At 43.2% G+C, this 11,616-nt stretch overlaps 1 protein-coding gene across 1 annotated transcript; it reads left to right on the top strand.

Annotated features, from left to right (window-relative positions):
- The first annotated feature begins 1,420 nt into the window (after positions 1–1,420).
- On the top strand, positions 1,421–10,659 carry LOC106575499 (sodium/myo-inositol cotransporter). Its single transcript, XM_014152013.2, has 2 exons — positions 1,421–2,277; positions 7,959–10,659. The coding sequence occupies exon 2, from the start codon at positions 8,210–8,212 to the stop codon at positions 10,331–10,333; it is 2,124 nt and encodes a 707-aa protein (XP_014007488.1). The 5' UTR covers positions 1,421–2,277; positions 7,959–8,209; the 3' UTR covers positions 10,334–10,659.
- Positions 10,660–11,616: the final 957 nt, after the last annotated feature.

The following is an 11,616-nucleotide window of genomic DNA, read 5'->3' as shown; positions in this document are numbered from 1 at the left end:
TGACAAAAATCACCATCAAGACTGATGAGAAAACTGTAAGATAAAGCAAATACAATGCTTGACGGACAGAAAACTCAAAGAAAGAAGATTTCCAAAGAGATCATCAGGGTTTTATTTGTCAAGGAGGACTCTGCCTCCAGTGCAATAAAGGTCCAGACCACTTGACAGAGGATACACAACAAAATTGGCTCGTACTTTGTAGCCGCTATTAATATCGAAGCAGAAGTGCATTACTTTGATGAGGTAAACTCACACACATCAATTCTGTGAATGAGTTTGATCAAATTCAGTTTATTGCATGGATCTCTGCAATGTACACACACAGCTCCATGTGAAAATGGCTGTCTTGGTCAAAGCCAGCAATGGGGTCCGTGCTATTGGGATCCATGGAACGGCCCTACCCCATTGAAGTTTAGATTTTAAATGGTTAAGGGTTATGGTAAGGGTAGGGGTTAAGGTTAGGGTTAGGGTTTAGCAGAGAGGAAAAGTACCAAATTGTCATACTTGAGTAAAAGTAAAGATACCTTAATAGAAAATGACTCAAGTGAAAGTCACCCAGTATCTGGTTATAAGTATCTGGCAGGTAGCGGTAGCCTAGTGGATAAGAGTGTTGGGCCAGCAACTGAAAGGTCACGGTTCAAAATCCTGAGCCAACTAGGTGAAGAATCTGTTGATGTGCCCTTGAGCAAGGCACTTAACCCTAATTGCTCCTATAAGTCGTTCTGGATAAGAGCGTCTGCTAAAAGACTCAAACGTAATTAAAAGGATGTTTGGTTTAGTGATTAAACCCTTCTTTGAGGGAATGAGGGTGTTCCACAGGAACGTTTAACTAATAGAGGAACATGGGCTGGTTTGTCATCGCTGGCTGCAGGTAGGGCTATTATGAAACATCAAGTAGGATGTAATGTGCAGGACTAACTGAAGAATGATGTAGCCTACCCCTGAAAGTGTTTTAATTTCATGCATCTTTGGAACTATTGTGGGGTTATTTTTCGGTTTTATGCTTCTGCAGATATTGAATGTGCAACTATAATTATGGTTATAATATATCAGAACTTAAACAGGACAGCATAATCGGTAGACAAAGAGAACATTGTGTAACAAGGTGTAGGCAGCTGACTTAGTGATAGGAGGTTGTGAAACCAATCAAGGGGAGCATGTCAGGAACAGATAGAATGGAGAAACAACTGAATAAGTCAATCACTGGAAATTGAGTGGTTGCTGACTCTTGAGTGTACACTAAGAAGATAAGATCCAACGCCTGGCAACATGTGATGAGCCAGGAGGCTGGGACCAGCCTGCACGCCAATGATAGGCTGGAGTAAGTCTAAACCACACCCAGCCTCTACTCTGACAGGCCCAGCGAGGAGCGGGAACTATCTCTGTCAGAGTATTAAAGAAGAAATTTGTGGTTGAATAGTTAGTTCTCTGTCTGCCCTGCGTGGTGTTTCAGTGCGCCCGTATATACAAACATCATATTTACCATTCAAGAGTTTGCATTAATTAAAGTACAAAGAAATGAGTAGTTACTCTGTACTGACTATTTTATTCCAATACCAGATTCGAATTGACGCAACCCTAACACTATCGGTTGCCAAAGGTGTTGCACATGACCTCCAGAGCAGAAACACACTTCCAAGTCATAGACGTATAAGAAAGTGTTCCGACCTTTTCATCATATCAACGTTCAATCAAGTTGACGGTTTAGAATATGTTATAGCGGGTGCAGCGAAATGCTTACGTTAACTCCTCTAACGAGTACACAGATATATACCTGAAAAGGAATCAAGAAAAATCGGATTGAAATCATGGCTAGCTCGCAAGTCCCAATACCAGTGGGCACATTCGCTACATAATGCAACATGTTCAGTTTCAAAACCATCAGTAGAGTTGAAAATGCAATGGAAACCTACTTCACTTTTTTTAATTCCGGAAATGGGAATTTAACTGCGAAAGTTATTTGCGTGCCCGTCACGCACAGACTTTACAGAAACAAGTACATTTGGTGGAAACATCTGATGGCGAAATGCCAATTGGATGGAAACCGACTATTAATTCCGTCACCAATTATGCTAAAAACTTGAGGCTAGATCGTGCATCTCCGCCATAGGCAAAGATGGGGGGCGTGTTCATAGAAATGGTACTATGCTGTCAAACCAAAATAGGAATGCAACCTGTGAAAAAAGTTGCACCTAATCTACCTGCCTAGGAAGGAGCGTGACTGATGCCGCGAGTCCGGTGTTGGAGAGATTAGTCAGAGAAGGTCTGCTGGAAATGGTAAGTACAAGCGCTACAAACAATGTCATCATTAAATGTATGGAGTCAGGCTGTAGAAAACTCCTAAACCGTGGTGCGTTTGTCACGTGGGAAGTGACAGGTTCTAGGTCTTAGTTGAGCAGGCAGCGTGAAGCAAGAGGCGGACAAAAGTGACTAACAATTATTTTGTAAGGCATGTTTTTCTATCAGTTTCAGCAAATTCTCAGTTCCGGCGTATTCTCAATTTGGTTTCACTATAGAACCCCACAGTGGAGGTGTCATAATACCTATAAAACCTAGCGGTCAAACAGGAAAATGGTTCCAATTGTTTTTCCACCATTCATCTTTCTCATTAGGACATTTTTAGGAACACTTAAAATAAGGGCTGTGTTTCGTTGGAAAAATGAATGGTGGAAAAACGATTGGAAGCACTTCCTTGTTTGACCGCTAGGTTTTATGGGTATTATGACTCATACTGTGGTACTCTATTCAGTTAAAATGTATATGGAAATGAACATTCTTTCTCGTTAACTTTTCTTTAAAAAACATGCTACTTAAAATCAGACACACCCAAGCCAAACAAAAAGGGGCACAGGAAGTGACACAGCCCAGCAGACAGGTGTCCATCTTCAGCGCTAAGACAGGTCAAGTTTGTGCTGTAATTGACTAAAGGCGCGTTCCTCTGTCCAGGCTTTGCTGATGCATACCAGATCTTACAACGCCTGGACAGGGATTTTATGTATCAGCTAACCACATATGTTATGGCAATCTTTCAGTCGATCATGTGACACGCAACCATTGGTTGGTGGATGCAAGGTCTGAGCAGGGGAACACAACCATGTGGTTAGCTGATACTTAAAAAAATCTAACCAAGCATTACAAGATCTGGCATGCGTCGGCAATGCCTGGGCAGAGGAACGCGCCCTTAGTCAATTACAGCACAAACTCTGTTTACCACCTCCAATCGTATCAGCCTGCCATAATAAGCTTTCAGCAAACAGTGATCCAACATACCTCTGGACTGGATCACTTCCTGTGGGTGGCTGCACACAGGGCTTGTTAAACATTGCAGGCGACTGCCGGCTGACTGATCGATAAAAATAACTACTCATAAATAGCTACTTAATATTATTTGTAGATCAGTCAGTCCCAATTTATCCATGATACAGTGGCTTGCGAAAGTATTCACCCCCTTGGCATTTTTCCTATTTTGTTGCCTTACAACCTGGAATTAAAATTGATTATTTTTTAGGGTTTGTATCATTTGATTTACATAACATGCATACCACTTTGAAGATGCAAAATATTTTTTGTGGTGAAATAAGACAAAAAAAACGGAGAACTTGAGTGTGCATAGCTATTCACCCCCCCAAAGTCAATACTTTGTAGAGCTACCTTTTGCAGCAATTATAGCTGCAAGTCTCTTGGGGTATGTCTCTATAAGCTTGGCACATCTAGCCACTGGGATTTTTGCCCATTCTTCAAGGCAAAACTGCTCCAGCTCCATCAAGTTGGATGGGTTCCGCTGGTGGTCAGCCATCTTTAAATCATACCACAGATTCTCAATTGGATTGAGGTCTAGGCTTTGACTAGGCCATTCCAAGACATTTAAATGTTTCCCCTTAAACCACTCGAGTGTTGCTTTAGCAGTATGCTTAGGGTCATTGTCCTGCTGGAAGGTGATCCTCCGTTCCAGTCTCAAATCTCTGGAAGACTGAAACAGGTTTCCCCTCAAGAATTTCCTTGTATTTAGTGCCTTCCATCATTCCTTCAATTCTGACCAGTTTCCCAGTCCCTGCCAATGAAAAGCATCCCCACAGCATGATGGGGGACTTTATTTAACTAATTATGTGACTTCTGAAGGTAATTGGTAGCACCAGATCTTATGAAGGGGCTTAATAGCAAAGGGGGTGAATACATATGCACGCACCACTTTTCCGTTTTGTATTTTTTAGAATTCTTTGAAACATGTTATTTTTTTTCATTTCACTTCACCAATTTGGACTATTTTGTGTATGACCATTAGAGGTCGACCGATTATGATTTTTCAACGCCGATACCGATTATTGAAGGACCAAAAAAGCCGATACCAATTAATCGGCCTAATTTATTATTTTTGTAATAATGATAATTACAACAATACTGAATGAACACTTATTTTAACTTAATATAATACATAAATACTGTCAATTTAGCCTCAAATAAATAATGAAACATGTTCAATTTGGTTTAAATAATGCAAAAACAAAGTGTTGGAGAAGAAAGTAAAAGTGCAATATGTGCCATGTAAAAAAGCTAACGTTTAAGTTCCTTGCTCAGAACATGACAACATATGAAAGCTGGTGGTTCCTTTTAACATGAGTCTTCAATATTCCCAGGTAACAAGTTTTAGGTTGTAGTTATTATAGGACTATTTCTCTCTATACGATTTGTATTTCATATACCTTTTGACTATTGGATGTTCTTATAGGCACTTTAGTATTGCCAGTGTAACAGTATAGCTTCCGTCCCTCTCCTCGCTCCTACCTGGGCTCGAACCAGGAACACATTGACAACAGCCACCCTCGAAGCAGCGTTACCCATGTAGAGCAAGGGGAACAACCACTCCCAAGTCTCAGAGCGAGTGACGTTTGAAACGCTATTAGCGCGCACTCGCTAACTAGCTATCCATTTCACATGGGTTACACCAGCCTAATCTCGGGGGGTGATAGGCTTGAAGTCATAAACAGCGCAATGCTTGAGGAATTGCGAAGAGCTGATGGTAAACGCACGAAGGTGCTGTTTGAATGAATGCTTACGAGCCTGCTGCTGCCTACCATCGCTCAGTCAGACTGCTCTATCAAATATCAAATCATAGACTTAATTATAACATAATAACACACAGAAATCCGAGCCTTTGGTCATTAATGTGGTCGAATCCGGAAACTATCATTTCGAAAACGAAACGTTTATTATTTCAGTGAAATACAGAACCGTTCCGTATTTTATCTAACGGGTGGCATCCCTAAGTCTAAATATTCCTGTTACATTGCTCAACCTTCAATGTTATGTCATAATTATGTACAATTCTGGTCAATTAATTACAGCCTTTGTTAGGAATAAATGGACTTCACACAGTTCGCAATGAGCCAGGTGGCCCATACTGCTTGCACGGAACGCAAGAGAAGTGACACAAATTCATGTTAGCAGGCAATATTAACTAAATATGCAGGTTTAAAAATATATACTTGTGTATTGATTTTAAAGAAAGGCATTGATGTTTATGGTTAGGTACATTGGTGCAACGACAGTGCTTTTTTTCCGCAAATGCGCTTGTTAAATCACCCGTTTGTCAAAGTAGGCTGTGATTCGATGAGAAATGAACAGGCACCGCATCGATTATATGCAACGCAGGACACGTTAGATAAACTAGTAATATCATCAACCATGTGTAGTTAACTGGTGATTATGTTTAAGATTGATCGTTTTGTATAAGATAAGTTTAATGCTAGCTAGCAACTTTCCTTGGCCTCTTAATGCCCTCGCGTAACAGGTAGTCAGCATGCCACGCAGGCTCCTCGTGGAGTGCAATGTAAGGCAGGAGTGCAATGTATCTGGCAGGCGTCAACAACGTCTGGGCAGAGGAACGCGTCCATAAACAACGGGGTTTAAATATTTCACACAAAATTGCACTCAAAAAGATAAACTCCCATAAACTCTAAGTATACAACAAAGTCCCCTTGAAAATAAAGGCCTCCGATACCTGCTAGCATCTCTCCCACATGGTGTCCTGAGGCAGCCACTGAGTTCCAGTGTCTAGGGGACTTGGGGAACTTCTAATCAAAAGTGTTGGGGAAGCTTCTCTGACAATATAGTTTACCAAGCTAACAGTTACTTCACACTCAAAGAAGTTATGCTATACTAGAGACCCTTAAGAAAAATATAGTTTTCTTAACTAAAGTTGCTTTGAAAAAGTAGTTCACTACATCCAAACGACTTTGAAAAATTCTCATATCTAAATCTGAAACGTCATAGACTACAAATTGCAAGAACAGATCATTCTGGAGTCCGATGTTTACAGAATGTGTAATTTAGCCTATTGTTAGGTTCTAAATGAACCTAGTAAAACTCACGGACGATTAGTAAAGCTTAAACCAAGTTTATTCACCCACTGGGTCTTACAGCTGCGTAAGACAAAGACATGGTTCCACCAGTGGTAGTATATATACCCCAATTTGGGTGACATCCTCCTTCTCTCTAAACATTACATCTTTATTGCTAGGCAGGAAATTAAGTGATTAGGCCATAAACTGTTCCTTCTCCCTTAATGTGACCTGACATAACCTCAGCCCTCTTCCTCACTAATCCACATCGCACCACCCTTATCAGTGCCTGCCACATGTGATTGCCCTTCCCTGCACTCAGTACATTGAAAGCTTAATTGCCTCCACCATATACATTCCTCCTACAGATACTGTAACCACTAACTTCTGGTGTAGACCCTAGACTATAGCACTCAATATTCCAATAGGATACCTAATAATTAACACTATTCCAAGTTTAGGAGTCAGAACCCAGAATCGATTACATAAACTATGTTTCAAGTGAGAATTAGGCAGTTCTGACGCAGAAAAAGGAAATTCTTGCCTACCCATTAAAAAGTAGTGTAGTTCCAGTAGTTAGCTACACCGTTACATGGCACAAAAGTAATTAACTACTGAAAACCCTACCAACATTTGAATTAAGTTCAACTACCACTACCCTCCTGCAAAATGTAGTTAACTACATTTACTATGTAGTAATTTAAATTACTATATAGTAAATGTAGTTAAATTACTAGTGGAACTACGTGTTGTTCACTACTCCTCAACACTGCTAATCAATCATATATTCTATCATAATTCTGGAATCCCCAGATAAAGCCAGAGAGAAAGATGAACCTTAATGACACTTTTGTAAAGTTTGGAGTCTTTCGCTTATCTTCCAATTTCATGTGGTGTGGTAGCCCTGCGAGGCTTTGCCTGGACACATTTGAATGAACATAAGTAACAGACACATCCCTATGTCCATTCCACTGTAAGGCTTTGACTGTCCCACAAACACACCAGAGCTATTGATTCTAGAAGGAGCACACATTTGGGCATACAATAACTCAGACACATCCTTCCCTTTGTGACATGTATCTCTTCAAAATAACCCAGATGAACAAATGATACCCTATGGAACTATTTGACATAAATCTGAGTCAAACCCGAAGACCACAAGTATGTACACCCATCTGGCACAAGAAGATCCAGCTACTGCATGTTAAAATTGGATGAATGTTTACACAGCTATAAGGGGCGTAGTCGTCAGTTAAACTGAGAAATAAAGCTTGAAGGTGGGACTGGTAAGGGTTAGTATGCATGCACCCATTGAACTGTGCAAAAGCCATACAAGACTAGTACTACAAATGCCTTTTTCACTGTGACCCTTTTATAGCTTTTGAGGTTTTTTAGTGGCCAACCAAGTCAGCGAAACCAAATGTTCCTGGCCAGGACCCAGCCACGACTTCATTAAAAGACTTTTGCCACAACTCAAAACCAGTTTATCTTGACCCGCTGTTTCTTTGGGGAAACACAGTTTTAGATGTACTGTAGATCTTCTTATTTATTCAACCTCCATTTATTTAAAAAAGGTTTTTCCAACCCTGGTCTGTTGTGTTTTTTTATGCTCTATTGTAGGAGCGTCGATACAGATGAGCTGCTACCTCCAACTTACAGTATTCCCCATCAACCCTTAGGCTGCCTTTCTGTGGGAATACCTCACCAAGACCTGAACTGGACCCGACTCGCCTGCAGCATCCAAGCATTCAGTGTCTTAGAATCTCTCATAATCAACTGAAAGACTGGAACTTAAATTGAAAGTGTACTGATCACTAAAGCAACCATATCACGTAACTCCTCAATAACTGTCTTTAGAAGTATTATCCAAGATGGCTCCCACCACCATGGAGGCGGCGGACATCGTTGTTGTGGTGCTGTACTTCATCCTGGTCCTTGCCATTGGCTTCTTCGCCATGATGAAAGCCAATCGGAGCACTGTGAGCGGTTACTTCCTGGCCGGCCGATCAATGAACTGGGCTATGATTGGTGCCTCTCTGTTCGTCAGCAACATTGGCAGCGAGCATTTCATTGGCCTTGCAGGGTCCGGGGCGGCCAGCGGGTTTGGAGTCGCCGCATGGGAGTTCAATGCCCTCCTGCTCCTCCAGCTCCTGGGCTGGGTGTTCATCCCTGTTTACATCCACTCTGGGGTCTACACAATGCCTGAGTACCTGGCCAAGCGCTTCGGCGGCCGACGGCTCAAGGTCTACTTCGCTGCTCTGTCTCTGCTGCTCTACATCTTCACCAAGCTCTCTGTGGACCTCTACTCCGGAGCGCTCTTCATCCAGGAGTCACTGGGCTGGAACCTCTATCTGTCCATCATCCTCCTCATCACTGTGACCGCGCTGCTGACTGTCACAGGGGGCCTGGTTGCAGTCATCTACACCGACACCCTCCAGGCGTTCCTGATGATTGGCGGCGCGCTATGCTTAACCACCATTAGCCTGGTAAAAGTGGGTGGCCTGGAAGGGGTGCGGACCAAGTACATGGAAGCCAGACCGAACATCACAGCGATATTAGCATCCTCCAACTTCACCTACATCCCCTCCTGCCATGTGGAGCCCAAGCCCGACTCCCTGCGCATCCTAAGGGGCCCGCTGGACAAGGACCTCCCCTGGCCGGGCTTCCTCCTGGGCCAGACCCCAGCCTCCATCTGGTACTGGTGTGCCGACCAGGTCATTGTCCAGCGGGTGCTAGCCGCACGGAGCATCTCCCACGCTAAAGGCTCCACACTGATGGCCGGCTTCCTCAAGATCCTGCCCATGTTCATCATCGTCATTCCCGGGATGATCTCCCGCATCCTGTTTGCAGATGAGCTGGCATGTATCAGCCCAGAACACTGCATGGAGGTGTGTGGATCCAGGGCTGGGTGTTCTAACATAGCCTACCCCCGCCTGGTGATGTCCGTCATGCCGGTGGGTCTGCGTGGCCTGATGATGGCGGTGATGATCGCAGCGCTCATGAGCGACCTGGACTCCATCTTCAACTCCGCCAGCACCATCTTCACCTTGGACATTTACAAAATGGTGCGGGAGCGGGCGTCGTCGAGGGAGCTGATGGTGGTTGGGCGTGTGTTCGTGGTGTTCATGGTGGTTATCAGCATTGCCTGGGTTCCTGTCATCATCGAGATGCAGGGAGGCCAGATGTTCTACTACATCCAGGAAGTGTCTGACTACCTGACCCCGCCCATCGCTGCCCTATTCCTGCTGGGCGTCCTATGGCGGCGCTGCAATGAGATTGGTGCATTCTGGGGTGGCATAGTGGGGTTCGCGTTGGGCGCCACGAGACTGGTGCTTGCGTTCGTCTACAGAGAGCCCCACTGCAACGAACCAGACGAGCGGCCATCTTTTGTCAAGGACGTTCATTTCATGTACGTGGCAGCCGGGCTGTTCTGGATCTCAGGACTGGTGGCTGTGGTGGTTAGCCTCTGCACCCCTCCACCGAGCATAGAGCAGGTCCGCACCACTACCTTCTGGGGGCTACGCCAAAGAAACACAACTCCAAACAGGGAGAGAGACGAGGAGATGAGCAAGCTGAACCCCCAAACTAAGACCCATGTCAATGGGAACGGCTGCATGGACAAGGAGACGCCCAAAGACCTCCATAATGGTGTCAATGGGGTGGAGGCTTTATCCTATATGGAGGCTCCATCTGATCTCCAAAATGGCGGCCACCCGACCTTTTCAAGCACCGGAATGGCGGTAGACCAAGAAAAGCCTTGGGTGGTCTGCTGTGGAGGAGTAGGAGGGGAGAAGGGGAGGTGTGTGAGGGTTCTAGAGTGGTTCTGTGGGTTTAAGGAGGAGCCGGCTAAGACCCGGCCCAGATCAGCCGAGGAGGAAGAGAGGTTTTTGCAGGAGATGCTCCAGGAGACCCCCAGAACCAGACTAATCCTCAACATGGGCCTGGTGCTGGTCTGCTCTGTGGGGGTGTTCCTCTTCATCTATTTCTCTCTGTAGGAGGGGATCTCAACCTGTGACATACACAATATAGTTTATATGTAATATATCTACATGTGACATCTAAAGAAGTGTTTCTTAACTTGTTTCCTACGCCACCCCAAAAGTTCAAGCCCAGTAAATCAGGTGTGCTTGAGCTGTGCTAGAACAAAAATGTCCAACCTTGGTGGCACTCCAACATGGACTCAGGGGTAGACGTAACATAGGAAACGTAAATCTAGTATGATATGTTACATTTCGTATGGTACAGTGCCTTAAAGTATTCACACCGCTTGACTTTTTCAAAATGTTGTTGTTACAAAGTGGGATTAAAATAAATGTAATTGTCATTTTTTTTGTCAACGATTTACACTAAATACTCATGTCAAAGTGGAAAAAAATTCACAACAAATTAAATGGAAAATAAAACACTAATATATCTTCATTAGATAAGTACTCAACCCCCTGAGTCAATACATGTTAGAATCACCTTTGGAAGCAATTACAGCTTTCTGGGTAAGTCTCGAAGAGCTTTGCAAACCTGTATAATATTTGCCCATTATTCTTTAAATAATTATTCAAGCTCTGTCAAGTTGGTTGTTGATCATTGCTAAACAGCCATTTTCAAGTCGATTTTAAGTCAAAACTGTAACTAGGCCACTCAAACATTCAATATCGTCTTGGTAAGTAACTCCAGTCTATATTTGGCCTTGAGTTTTAGGTTATTGTCCTGCTGAAAGGTGGATTTGTCCTCTAGGACTATGCCTGTGTTTAGCTCTATTCCCTTTCTTTTAATCCCAAATAAAACTCCCAAGTCCTTGCCGATGACAAACACATTCATTTAGCAGACAATTTTCTCACACCATAGTGCTATCAGACTTCTGATACCAATGCAGGGTGAAAGAGGGGCACAAAATGTGAACCGCTATCATAAATGGTATAGAAAAGTATTTTGTATTTTGACAATCCATATTACAGTATTTTGAAAATACAAAATACATTGGATTGTAGTTCAGCCCAGTGTAAGTCAAATTACAAAATATACAAAATAGTATAACAGAAACTGTCCATCTTTGGCTGTGGTTTCAGGCTGCCAGCTACGCTACTCTCTACCTGACCTATATATAGAATACATAGAAACACCCTTATCTAAAGGAACACTGTTAAAAGAAGTCCCCCCAGTAATGGAATAGTACTGCCTGAATTGGTACTGCTTTCTGTGGTAGAGTCAAAAAAGGTGCAAATGAATGTTACAGTATTAGCCCAAGCACGTTCCTGTTGTCAGACTATTTGCATAATACAAG

The sequence above is a fragment of the Salmo salar genome, chromosome ssa17, assembly GCF_905237065.1.
Source record: "Salmo salar chromosome ssa17, Ssal_v3.1, whole genome shotgun sequence".
In the NCBI taxonomy this organism is placed as follows: Eukaryota; Metazoa; Chordata; class Actinopteri; order Salmoniformes; family Salmonidae; genus Salmo; species Salmo salar.
This window is presented reverse-complemented; position numbering and strand designations above follow the sequence as displayed.

Excerpts from the sequence above, each read along its gene's own strand:
- LOC106575499 (XM_014152013.2), top strand. The coding sequence starts at position 8,210 with ATGGCTCCCACCACCATGGAGGCGGCGGACATCGTTGTTGTGGTGCTG.